This window comes from Cricetulus griseus, chromosome X (genome assembly GCF_003668045.3).
Source record: "Cricetulus griseus strain 17A/GY chromosome X, alternate assembly CriGri-PICRH-1.0, whole genome shotgun sequence".
Classification (NCBI taxonomy): domain Eukaryota; kingdom Metazoa; phylum Chordata; class Mammalia; order Rodentia; family Cricetidae; genus Cricetulus; species Cricetulus griseus.
Genome location: NC_048604.1, coordinates 108,027,704 through 108,041,594, shown reverse-complemented (window position 1 = coordinate 108,041,594; position 13,891 = coordinate 108,027,704). Strand labels below are relative to the sequence as shown.

Here is a 13,891-nt window from a genome sequence, read left to right as displayed (position 1 = left end):
GTGTGTGTGTGTGTGTGTGTGTGTGTGTGTGTGTGTTGTGTGTGTGTGTGTGTGTGTTTGGTGGCTGTATTGTCCGATTCTACAAAGATACCTTAACTAAGGCCAAGTTCTAGGGACATTCTTACCATCGCCTAAACTACTGATGGACCACAGAAGCCTCCTGCCTGCTTCCTGCCTTTCTAAAAGGTCATGATAAAATCACCAAGTGCAGCTGGACAGTGGTGGTGTATGCCTTTAATTGTAGCACTTGGGAGGCAGAGGCAGAGGCAGAGGCAGGTGGATCTCTGAGTTCAAGGTCATCCTAGTCTACAGAGTGAGTTCCAGGACACCTAGAGCTACATAGAGAAACCCTGTCTCAAAAAAGAGTAGTACTAAACCCTTGGGGTCTCACTTTCCTACAAAGGTTATGATGGTTTAGGGATGGTTGTTTTTGTATGTTTTGCTTCTTTGGTTTTTCAAGACAGGGTTTCTCTGTGTAACAGTCCTGACTGTCCTGGAACTCACTTTGTAGAGCAGCTGGCCTTGAACTCACAGAGATCCAGGCCTCTGCCTCCTGAGTGCTGGGATTAAAGGCATGGGACACCACTGCCTGGGATATGATAGTTAATTTGAACTGTCCACCTGATACAACCTAGCATCAACTGGGAAGGGAGTCTTAATGTGGAACTGTCTAGATTAGGTTAACCTGTGGGTATGTCTGTGGATAATTGTCTTGGTTGCCGTAATTGGCCCGGGGAAGACCCAGCCTGAAACTGGGCAGCACCTTTCCCTAGTTTGGGGCCCTGGACTGCATAAGAGTAAACTCCCCATGTGCTAAGCATGCACACACGAATTCTCTCTGCTCTTGACTGTGGATGTGATGTGACTATCTGCTGTAATTTGATTTCTCTGCTATGATGGAATTGTGAGCTAAAATGTGCTCTTTCTCCCACAAGTAGCTTTTTTTCTCAGAGTGTTTTATCACAACAACAGAAATGAAACTAGAAAAGGGGCTAAATGTATAGTGTTCTTAACCTTTGGTTTCTTTCCATGTGCTAAAAGACCTTACTAGAACTCCAAATCCATTGGTACTTTTTCTGTTTATTTTTTACACAGTGCCATGTAGCCTAGGTGGCCTTGAATTCCTGATCCTGTTGCCTTTAACTTCTTAGTGCTGGGATTACAGGCATGTGCCACCATACCCAGCTAGAACTTTCTTGCTACATTATGAAACTCCACTGTGCTCATGAACTCACACACAATTGCAATGTCTTGTATTCAGGAGATAATCATGTCATCTTGTCTTGAAATGTTCCTGTTTTTTACAACTGTTATGGTTAGTTTTTGTTGCTTTCTTTGTGGCTGTGACCAAATACCTAAGAGGACAGAGAGACTTTAACTTATGTTATAAAGAAATACTGTATATCATGGTAAGGAAAGCATGTAAGCTGGAGCTTATCAGTGATTTGTTTTCTTTATGTTTGTTGATCCTTGTGAATCTGGAAGCAAAGAACTCAGGCCAGAAATGGCATCAGTTACAACTCTCAAAGCCTTACCCCTCCAGGAGCCCACATCACCCAGCTAAGGCCAACCTCCTAAAGGCCCCAAGACCTCCCAAAAGCACTGTAAGCTGGGGACCAATTGTTAAACCCCATAGGGCATATTTTATATTCAAACTGCCCCACTGTTCTAACTAGACTAGCTTTGACTCGCTGCCATCTTCCTGCCTCTGTCCCCTGAGTGCTGGGGTTAGGGGTGTGCACCATGGTGATCATCAAGTCTTAACTTTTTTCATTTTTTATTTTTTTATTTTTTGGTTTTTCGAGACAGGGTTTCTCTGTGTAGCTTTGGAGCCTATCTTGGCACTTGCTCTGGAGACCAGGCTGGCCTGGAACTCACAGAGATCCACCTGCCTCTGCCTCCCGAGTGCTGGGATTAAAGGTGTGCGCCACCAATGCCCAGCTAAGTCTTAACTTTTTGATTATGTATTTATTTCATTTTTCCACATAGTTTGCTCATCTGGCTAATCCTGTATTGTGTAACAAGGCATATTTGTATAGAAAGTGGGTTTGATCTACAATTTTCCAATAACTACATTTTAAGAATTCATTTTCTATTTGAGGGCAGAGGAAAAGAGAAGGAATGGGGAAAGTAAACTAACACTAAAGCCTTTGACAAAGCCATATGGAAACCTAGTACTGCAGAAGTTTCCTAAAAATATAGACATGTATAAAGAGAGTTTAAGTGGAGTTACCCTATAATTGGGGAATAATGCATCTCTCATACACTATAGGCTATCAAACAATAGTGACATTGCCAGATTTGGGCTACTTCTTTACATGTTGTTAGTCAGTGGGGTCCTCTGGAGTCCCAAAACAATGTAAGGTATTGTTGTTGATTTTGGTTACTCTCCAGAACTTGTTGGTAAGACCCTTTTACTCAGAATAACATCACATGCTTGAGTTATAGAACATGCAGAAATTAAGCTGATACCAACTTGAAAGCTTCATCGCTACTAGCTAGTTATCTTCATAGTGCTGGAAGTTGCTGTGCATATCACTGGGGGAACAAAGTAATCATCAGTCTTACCCAGCTATGAACCCTGTAAGCCAAAATAATGACTGGCTTGGCAAGATGTACCCACTAATATAGTAGTGGCATGAATGTTGTGGGAGTAACCAACAACTTTCTGATTGGATTTACTTTTTACTATTAGTCTTCCAAATGGACATATATTAAGCTGCTCCCTAAGTACTTATCTTTACACCCATAGGTTAGTACATTTGTCAACCCTCATCAGAGAAGCCTCTATTTGCAGCAGATAGAAATTAATACAGAGAGTCCCAACTGGTCAGTGTGAAAGACTAAAGCAATGTCCAGTTCTCAGCCCTAAGTGGGACATTTATATCGTGCTGTCTCTCCTCCCCCCATGTCTTAGGGGTCATTGCAGAAGAGTGAATAGAAAGATTGTGAGAGCCAGAGGTGCTGTGAAATATTGTTTTCTGGATATGACAGCCATTGCACACATGAACTCATAGTGGTTATGATTGCTCGCACAAGACCGCAACAGGATCAAGCTAGGCAAAAATCCCAGCACGGACTGAGGAAGGGGCCATGAAGTCTATCTAGCTAAGTAACTACTGGCAATCAATAGCTACTGGAGGAGCAAGAGTCAGTTCTCTTCAGGGATGTAGCCCCTCAGAGGCTACTCATGCTCCAATAGATGGCCCTACACCCATGCATGTACTGGCAGCACTAAGTCGATTGAGTGGATTCTTTTGAAAACAAGAAGTTGAAGTTGAGAGAGAAAAGTGGTAAGAAGGATAAGTGACAATTCACAATGGAACAGAATGGGGTGGGTTTGAACAAAACATATATGCATGTATGGAAATTCTGAATTTTTTAAAAATGGAAAAATATATCTGGAGCCAGCAAAAACATTTTGCTAAACAAATTCCTATTATGTGGCAAGCTATACAGTTGAAATAAATATCATTCGCTTATACACCAGTTATTAAAGTGGATAGAGAGAGAGCTCTTCAATCCCCTTCTCTGCATTTGCTTCCCTTGTTATTATCACAATCTTATCAGAGAGAAATGGGGATAAAAAATAGGTAGATTGTACAGCACTTTTGTTCCACCTCTTGCCCTATCTTGCACTTGCCTGTCACCACTGCTGTTCTTCAATTCCCAGGTCTCCATCCAATCCCACCCCAAGGAGGAAAACTGGAAATTGCTGGGATGGTGGTGGGCCAGTGGGCCGGCAGCAGATCTTCTAGAAGTCGAGGATCCTTTGGCATGCAAGTGGTTTCAGTCGGTGGGCCAGGAAAGGGGTATGTACTTGAATGAGTTGGTATGAGCTAGGGTCAATCAAGGTACCTTTAGGAAAATGCCCAGGTATTGAATCCTTCTGTTAAGGTAAGAGTGTATGAATCAACTTTCCATACTTGAAATCAGCTGTAACTCTAGTTCATCAAATGCATAACAAATGCCCTGCTTGATAAAAAGAATTTGTGTATAAGGAACACAAAATAATTCAGTACAATGTAGACATGATAGGAATGGAGGTTTGTAGTAGCAGTGCTAAGGGTCATCTAAATTTACAAGGCTAAACTCCTCCCTTGAGATGAGTAGTTAACCAAGTAAAGAAGGATTTCTGCTCTGTGTGTTCTCATGATCACTTTTCTCCCTCTTGCTAAAGGCATGGAAAAGAACAGGCTGGTAGAGGATCCAAAGGTCACAAAAAAGGAAATAAACAACAAGTAAGTATCTCTTTTGAGTATCAAGCTGGTTTGACATCTTTTTCCCCTTCTGGCTAAATTAAAAGAGATTGCATCAGGCATGGAAAGCTAGGCCACCCAGGGGGAGTTCTCATATCATTTTCAGCCATTTGATTTCAGTGCCCACTTCTCAGTAAGCGTTTGTCACCCTAAATTGTTCCCACAGGACTTCAGAGGCTCCTCCTTTTTTTTCTGAATGAAAGACCACACAATAGAAACCAGGTACAATGTTGTGAAGACCTTGGCCTAGTATAGTATTGCTGCATACAGCCAGAAGGGACTACAGTAACACTGGCAGCTAGATTATCTACAGCCTATCTGAGCTTTGAGGGCCCACCAGAGATGCTTGAAAATTTGACTTTTGTTTTATCAGGGATGGTACCATTACTGTTCCACTCTCTCTCTCTCTGTGTGTATGTGTGTACATTGTGTCTGTGTGCCTGTGTGTGTCTCCATATGTGTATGTGTGTCTCTGTGTGAGTATGTCTGTTCCTAAAGGTTGAACCCAGGGCTTTGCACATGCTAGGCAAATACTCTGTCACTGAGATGTACCACTAGCTTCCACTTGTGTGTGTATATGCATATTTGTGCCAGTTATGAATGCATAATAAATACATATGTGGAGGCCAGAGGTAGATGTCAGTTGTCTTTTTTTGTCACTTTCCACTTCTCTCCTCTCCTCTCTTTTCTACCTCTCTCTTCCTTTCTTTGAAACAGAGTAGTCTCATTATGTAACCCTAGCTGGCCTATAACTCTCTATGTAGATGAGACCAGCCTCACAGAGATCCACATGCCTCTGCCTCCTAAGTGCTGGTATTAAAGGCCCTTGCCACCATGCCAGATTGTCATTAGATATTAATCTAAAATCTATTCTCCTATATACATATCATTCTATTCACTGTATCAATAATAAATACAATTCTTAGCCAGGCATAATGGCACAGATCTCTGTGAGTTTAGGGCAAGCCTTATCTACAGAGTGAGTTCCAGGACAGTCAGAGCTACATAGTGGGATCCTGTATTGCAATAAAAACCATAAATAAATAAATCCAACTATCTATTGTTTGGTTTGGTGTTATTTTGAACCAAAAATGAAACTAGAATACTAATCTCTCTCCTACACACAAAGCATTCTATAATGTACTCCAAAACTATAGAACAGTAACTTTGGGAATCTTCTAAAGTTTCTCACGTCCTCCAGAAACTGGTCATTAAGACAGAAAATATTGCATGTAGAAGGAAAACTAGTGACCCAAGAAGACACCCTTAAAGTAGTAGCATGCAGTGTGGAAAACCTGCTATTTTTAGTATGTAAAGAATAGACTATTCTCTCTGTGATCTCATACTAACAAGATCACAGAAATAGCCATGTGGATACATCTGGAGTGAGCAGCAAATGAATGAGAACTAAGTGCTGAGTTATGATAAGAAGAACTACATAAGATGACACATTGCACACGTACTATTTGTCACTCACATTTACCGCATGAGGTCATTGAGACTACATGAATACTTTGTGGGCTAGTTACTGCTTCCCACTTTAGGAGGCTTAGAGAAAAGATAGTATCTTACCTCAATGTATCAATCAAGTCAGTTTTCAGAACTGACATTCCAGCCTGAGCCAGCTGACTCTAAAGTCCTATGCTGTATGGATTCCAATGCATCAGAGCAATTCTCATGGCTGGAGCCAGAATCTGAACCAGACTAGGTTTTGCTGATTCAAGGGCACATGCTTGTAACCATTATAACTAGAACTTGCTTTCTCTAAGGGTAAGTCATAGTATCAGTAATTTGCTTGGGTGTGTGAAACAGAAACAGTGGTTACTTACTGTTTATTTAGTTCTCCTTTTCTTTGGTTTGGGGTGCAGAGGCTAGAGGTTTGAAATGGGCCTTTGCCATGTAGCCCATTTATTGAGTATCTACAGCATGCCAGGCATATACTCTAAGTGCTTTACATGGAGGAGCTCATTAAATTGTTGTGGGAACATATGAAGTACATATTGTTCCATTTTGTGGGTGAGGAGAGTGAGAGAAAACAAGGGTGTCAGGGGATCCTAAGCTCAGAGTGCTTCAGCAACTATTACCTTCTCTAGAGATAACCTGGCTGTGGAAATGTTTACATTAACTTTATCTCCTAGGCCAGGCATTGGTGGCGCACGCCTTTAATCCCAGCATTTGGGAGGCAGAGGCAGGCGGATCTCTGTGAGTTCGAGGCCAGCCTGGTCTCCAGATCGAGTGCCAGGATAGGCTCCAAAGCTACACAGAGAAACCCTATCTCGGAAAAAAAACCAAAAAAAACCCAAAAAACCTTTATCACCTAATTCACCTTCCTTGGACACAACTGCTGTTGTCTATCTTGACAGCCTTGCTGATTACCCTTTTTCACTTTAGTTCTGTGTAACAGTTTTTCTCAGACTGCCAGCCCCCAAATCAAGACACAGAGATTTCTTATTAGTTATGAATGTTTGGCCTTAGCTTATGCTCATTTCTAGCTAGTTCTTATAACTTAATTTAACCTGTTTTTCTTCATCTACATTTTGCCTCAGGCCTTTTTACCTTTCATTCTGTATGCCCTACTTTCCTGCTTTCTCCATGTCTGTCTGGCTGGCCCCAGGCATCTCCCTCTCTTTCTCCTTTGTTCTCTCTCTCCCACAGCCTAAATTCCTACTCCTACTTATTCTCCCTGCCTGTCAGCCCTGCCTATCCCTCTACTGCCTAGATATTGGCCATTCAGCTTTTTATTAGAATAGTCAGGTACCATAGGCAGGCAAGGTAAAACAAATGCAACACATTTTACATAATTAAACAAATGCAGCAGAAACAAGAGCAACAACTTTTACATAGTTAATGTTTCACAACATAAACAAATGTAACACATCTTTACATAGTTAAAGTAATATTACACAACAGTTCTGTTCATAATTCCTTTAGTAACTAATTGTTCCAGCTTATATAATGCTCATACACTAGTTCTAGCTTCCTAAGTTTATTCCTAGGGCCTTGGGTATTATGTTTTCAAATTCTTAAGTCGCTCATTTATAGTACGATTATTTCTTTGTTGAATCCATTGGATGACAAGTTTTACCCATTGGATAGATTTTTACTAATTCCACTGTATTTTCAGGTTCTTAGGCAACACTTCCTGGAAGAGAAATGGCAGGTTCATGGAAAGGAGCTTTATGGGGCCCATCATGGCCAAAGGCAGCAATAATAGATCCTTGAAAAAGGGAAGGGAGACAGAGAGAGACAGGAGGGGGTGTTCTTTCAAACTGGAAAACAAAAGGGGCTCCTTATTCTTACAGAAGTCTAGGAGTCTAGGCAAGCTTCATTCATACCAAGTGATCTAACCTGGCCTGGCCTACAGACAGGATCATGAACTTATGCTCCAGGTGCCAGGGGAGGAGCCTCAAGCCCACAGGGCAGCACACTTTCTCAGCTGTATTCCAACGGAGAGCTGTGGGGGTCCCGATATTCAGGGGGAGGAAAAGGCATCTATAGGTCTGTGATCAAACACTATGTTGTACAGACTTTGGAGTCAAGCGATTTAGTTTTGCACCCAGTTCTGCCCTTTCAATTCTGTAATTTTAGGCAAGCTGTTCCATACTTACCTGCTGTGTAAAATGAGAAAGTTCCGGGGGCTGGAGAGATGGCTCAGTGGGTAAGAGCACTGGCTGCTGCTCTTCCAGAGGACTCAGGTTCAATTCTCAGCACTCACATGATAGCTCACAACTGTCTGTAACTCCAAGGTCTGATACCTTCACACAGACAAATGTGCACATAAAATAAAAATAAATAATTTTTAAAATGAGAAAGTTACAGGATTATGAGGATTAAATAAGGTGATATCTGTAAAGAATTTAGCATAGACCCTGGAATGTGGGAAACAATTAATAAAAAGTAGTTGTTATTTTTAATTGACCAAAATTAAACATTTATGAGCATTTATTATATTTCATTGTAAATAGTAAGGCCATTAGAGTAAAAAGGTCTAGGCATGCAAGGGACCTCGGGTACATCCTTTTGCTTTGTTTGAGCTTTTGTTGTCTTATACATAAAAATGAACACCAGAATACATGAGCTGCCTAACCCCATAATAACTGTAGCTGTCCCTCTTCCTAGTAGTATCACTATTTCTAGTAATAGTCATGGAAAGTCAGCATTATGCTGCAGACTCATGCAGTTCATGTCATTTCCAACAGCAAAGAGTATCAGGTATAAAAATGTAAGATATTGCGATAGATCTTCTGATTTTTCTCCCCATTGTTTTTTTTTTCCCATTTCCTTATGATTTGCTCTTCTGATTATCAGTATGTAGTCAGTGTTGTCTAAGAATTGAGCATGTAGAGGCTGACCCACCTAAAATACATTCCTGGCTGTTCTACTGTATCATAAGCAAGTTATTTTAACTTTCCTGTTCCTCAGCTTCCTCATCAGTAAATGAGGCATGATAATATATACTATGTCAGTCACTGTACTTATTAGAAAAATATGTTTTAAAGCAATGTGAGTGGTAGTTGTGTCATTATTGCTGTTGGATTGTAGTTCTTAGAACACTATCAGAATGTATGACCTTTAGGCTTTCTGCTGTTTCTGAGGAATTTCTTTAGTCTACCTTGTGAACATACTTAGGGAAGCCCAGCCAGTTTGGGATTACAGTTTCCACCAAGTACCTCTTGTTTTTGACAGGGCTCTTCAGATGGGATTTCTAAATCCATCGAGCTCAATCAAAGTCGGGCCCGCTCACAGGTGAATGGAAACAATAGCACATTGATTGTGGAAGAGAAGAGTGATCATCTTCCAGCTCCAACACAATGTGCCTTATCCAGAGACAGTACCGTGTGTAATAATGATGACCACTGCCTCCCCGTGAAGAATGCAGAGAAGAGCCTTGTGCAAGAGCAAGAGCTAGAAACTGTGGCCCAACAGAAAGAGGAGTAACAAACTGAAGATAGCTTCATTTGTCAAGGAGAGGAGAAAACTATACTTTTCTGATTCTAGGCCCAAGTTAGAGGAGGATATAAATATTTCCCCTAGATTTATCCAGGATTTTAAGGGGATACATATTTATTGTATCCATCTTTTCTTCCCTGTCTTCTCTGGCTCCAGACTTAGAACCTGGGAGATTTGTTAAATATGGTAGCAGCAAGACTAAACTCAGATTCTCAAATACACAGCACCAATATTTTCCTTCTATCTCCTGGAAGTCTAGTGAGGCAGTAACAGTGAGAAAGCAGATGATATCATGTAAGTCCTATGGGAAAGTTCTGGCTTTGGTTTTCTGAGTATTCAGTGTGATACTCATTTATAAACTTAAGTGATGAATATGGGGTTGAAAGGTAAGCTGCCTGTGGCTTCCTGATTTTTTTTTGTCTTTAAGGTAATGGAACCTTGATATCTAATCAGTATCCTCCTTTCTCTTTCCCCTCATTTAACTCCTCCAGGATTTTGTGTACCACCTCTAGCTCTGGCCTGACAATCAGATAGGTAGATGTTTTCAGGGAAGTCGACAGTGTTGGTTTGGATAATTTTATTTAATTTTTTTTATTTTATACACTTAAAAAAAAACTATAATGGCCTTTGTACTGGGAGATTCAAGTGAGTCAGAAGTACCGGGCAGATTTTTCCTGCCTCCCAACCAGTGCATTGTTTATAAAATAGAAGATATGGTGCAGTTCACCCACTATCTGCTGCCCACACTCTAAAAGGGTGGGAATCAATGTTATGAAACTGAGTACAAAAGGGACTCAAAAGACTCTATGTGTGTGTACATGTGTATAGGTGTGTGTGTGGGTGTATATATGAACATGTGTATCTATATGCATACACATACCCTTTATATAAGAGACAGATCTATTTATCTATACATATTTTATATATATAGATGTGTGTATACAAATATATATATACACATACATACATGGTAAAGTTCCAGAAGATTTACTGAATTTCCCAGAAATGCTTCCACTGCTATGGAATGGTGGGTTTCAAAAGACCATACTTTAAATCTGAAATCCTTGCTAAGTCACAGCCTATCACAATTATGAGAAGATGGGCTACTCTAAATCAGACACAAAGTACTTTCCAGAGATTGCCTGTTCAGAACAACAAATACTTCACTTTGAACAGAGCCCTCACATCCCATATGGTGAGAACAGGAGGGTGAAGTGGGATTGGGAAGAGTTGCACATTTTTTTATGAAGGTTTGGAGTTTGAAAAGGGATCGGAAGTGATTACCATTTGAAAGGGCTTTCAGCCAATTTGGAAGAACTTTCTTGTGGAACTCCAGGATCATATTAGCTTCAGGCAAGAATTGATTGACATGAATCTAAGGAGGGAAAACTAGCACTGGAATGATGGGGTGGGGAGATGTGAGGAAAATTGAACAATTTGATTTTACATGCTTAGATTGTTTCATTTATTCATTGACATTTTGACTACAGGATCTTTTCATTTGCTTTGCAAGGAAGATGTCAGAGAACTTGGCCTGGGATTTGAGAGGTATCCTATAAAAGATTCTCAGTCCCTGTGGGGCCAAGATCTGCCCAGGATAAAACGGCTCTTCCTCCTTGCTGGAGATAATCTTAAGAAAGCCTTGATTTCCAGTTTCCTTCATTTTGGGCATCCAAAATACAAGGACGGAAATATGGCTTGTAACAAACTAGTAGCGAATCTTCATTCAGGATTTGAGGCTTCTAGCCACACACATCTCCTTTTGGACTTTGATATTCTTGCCCAAGAAATATCATTTCTACAAGAATATAACTGACTAGACTCCTAGCAGGGTTCTCTCTTTTATGGAAAAAAACAACCATGCATCTTAACCTACGACAGATCCTTGGTGATTTTTTTCCAGACAACCAGAAGGCTATGTTTGCTATCTGCCCATTCTGTCTCAAGAAACTAAAATGTCTCGGGGTTTTTAACCTGAGTCTAGCCCAGTTTAAGAGAACTCACAATTTTCTGGAGACAGGAATCCAGGTATGCCTTGCCTCTTGCCCAGACATTTCTTAAATAAACCTAATAAAGGTGGCAAGATTATGTACCTGGCTGTATATAAGAAGAAAAAGAATACAACACTTCCTCTTTGAAACGAGCTCCCCTGATTTGGTCCCCTTTCCGATCTTGGACCTGCTCATCCTTTCACAATACCTTGAAGGTTAGGATTTTTATATCCAGTAAGGCAAGGAATTCATAGAAAATGTAGATGGCTTAGAATCAACTTCTGAGCCACAGAAGGATGAATCCTTTGGAGCTCTAAAAGTAACCAGAATCACTGAGCGAGTGAATGGTTAGATATATGGACAAATATTGAATAGGAAGTACTTGGAGTTAAATGGTAGAGTATCTTCAGTTGCTGTTTCTGTGCATCGTGAGTCTATCTGACACCATCATGTGACAGTATTGTTAACTCTCATATCCTTCTCACAACACACAGATTTATTTTGTAGCCATTCACTGTGAGAGGTAAAATTGCTGCTTTGACAGAAGTGATTCCAGTTTGCCAAAAGACTTGCTTTTCTCCCTTCCACCAACCTCCGCTTCTCCCTAGCCAGGCCCAGGACGAAACAAGTGGCTTACTTCCAACTATGAATTTTGTCTCAATTCGGCGTTTGGGGTTTGGGAAGTTACAAGGAAGAACTATAAAGTGTAATGTTTCGAGATCCCAGTGTACCTCCCAAAACACACAATATAAAAGCCAGGAAAACCAAGGTTCATTACTGAGAAATGAACTTTTCCTAATTGGAAGACAAATTGAGGAACTTTGCTGTACCCACTTGAGGATTCACTTCTGACTATTACTGGTTGCTCTTTGGACAAAGTCATATCGGAACCCCCTGAAATGACTGCTTTACCTCGTAGGGACACAGCAAAAACAAAAACAACCCCAAACCTGGTTTTGTACAGCCACTGATCCCCAAGGTCTTGCAGTTCTTCTGCTGGTATGTCTTTGGGTCAACCTGTGACTCCTACATTTTTTTAAGTGACCAGTCCTGACAGAGTTCTGTTCATTTTCATCATTTCATTGTATGTAGATAGGACTTCAAGTAAATTGAAGCCCAAGAAATGGCACTTTCTTTGGCTAGGGACACTTGGGTTTTTGTTTTTTCTTTTTTTTTTTGTCTCCATCTGTATTTTCTGACATTGTTGGCCAAGCTACCCTAATATTTTCATCATGGAAAAAAAAACAGACAAGGTATTAGGGGGAGGGGATGCAAAAATGCTTATGTAGGATAGAAAGAATGAGAGTAGCCCTTTGGGTATGATGATTCAGTCCTTTGAAACCTTAGAAGGCCCCTGTGGGTACCAGTGCCACCCTTTCAGTCTCTAACCACCCCACCCTTTGAAATGACAGTACAAGTAGACCTCAGTTTAAAGTAGTTAGTCTAATTCTGCTAAAGGTTTAATCATTATACTTCTTCACTTTCAGATGCATATTTCCTAAATATTCTTGGGGTTTCGGGGGGTGTAAGTTTTCACTATTCCATTGTGTGTCCTCATTTTTCTCCTTCCCATCACTTTGGCTTCTTTTTTAATGTTCTCTTTTCTTATTGATGTAGTCTGCTGGTACAGATAGCTCAGTGCACCTATTCCTCTTTTATTGCTGATTATCTTCAGTATTGTCTGAGGATATTTTGATGTTCTAAGAAAATGTCACTTTTTACAAAAATCATCTTTTCTAAGTTAAAAGCAAAATTAAACATCCCCTATGCTGGGGTGACCATTTCAGCTTTTGACATTGTCCCTGTACTTTTATAGATGACTTTTTTGTCTGTGTTGGTAGTAAATAATGGCTAGTGAATTTTCATGTAAATGAAGCAAGTTAAATATTTCAGATTTTATTAATCTCTCATAACCCTGCCAGGTCTGATGAATTCATTTTAATTACTTCCCAGAAGGGACTTTCCCCCTGCCTTTTATTTTATTCTATTTTTAGACTAATGTACTAGATTAAAAAACAAAAAACAAAAAAAACAAAAAAAAACAAAAAAAACTTTAACTGCAAAGAGTCAGTGATTTTTTAGTGCTCCCTGATAAATGATGTTATTGACAAAAGTAAGAAATTCTTTTTGTTGTTGTTTTTTCCTGTGCTCTTTTGACAGTGTGTTTAGTGGATGGATAACGTATTTCTCTTTGCCACTCCCAGATTCCAAGTTCCCTGCCTTTTGGCCCACCTCACCACAAAAGCTCCATAGTTTATTAATGTAAGTTTGAGTGGATGCTTCTTGGGGGAAACTGCAGGACTTAATGGAAATGTCTCAGAAAGGAATGAGAATGTCTCAGGAGTTCTGTGATGGAATTTGATCTGTTGTTCTGTTAATGCTGATGGAAAGAAACTTACAGCGCTTAATAAAAGTCTATTCTTTTAGTTTAAAAAATGTAAAATGATTTGGAGTGTGTGAAGTTTGATTTCTTCTCCGTCTCTGGACCCCTTTCTGCAAATAGAGAATGTTCTTGTCTCAATTGAGAAGTGTTAGACAGATTTAAAAGTCTGTAAAGTATCAGGGCAGGAGACCCTGTGTGTGAAACATCAAAATGAAGAGCATATTTGGCTGCCTGGTAAACTTATTTATTTTGATGTCCTAAAGGTCCCTTTGAGTCCAAATTTTCCAAACTAAACCCATCCTTCTGTC

The 13,891-nt window shown here is 40.1% G+C and overlaps 1 protein-coding gene across 5 annotated transcripts in view; it reads left to right on the top strand.

Annotated features, from left to right (window-relative positions):
- Nucleotides 1–13,646, top strand: part of Fam120c (family with sequence similarity 120C) — a 141,542-nt gene extending 127,896 nt beyond the window's left edge. For 4 of the 5 annotated variants that reach the window (XM_027432175.2, XM_027432174.2, XM_027432173.2 and 1 more), the window contains 3 exons: nt 3,674–3,812; nt 4,181–4,241; nt 8,946–13,646. In XM_027432175.2, coding sequence (XP_027287976.1) covers nt 3,674–3,812; nt 4,181–4,241; nt 8,946–9,197 — 452 coding nt within the window. In that variant the 3' untranslated portion in view covers nt 9,198–13,646. The remainder of the gene's footprint in view (nt 1–3,673; nt 3,813–4,180; nt 4,242–8,945) is intronic. The other variant, XM_027432178.2, reaches the window with a different exon arrangement.
- The last annotated feature ends 245 nt before the right edge of the window (nt 13,647–13,891 follow it).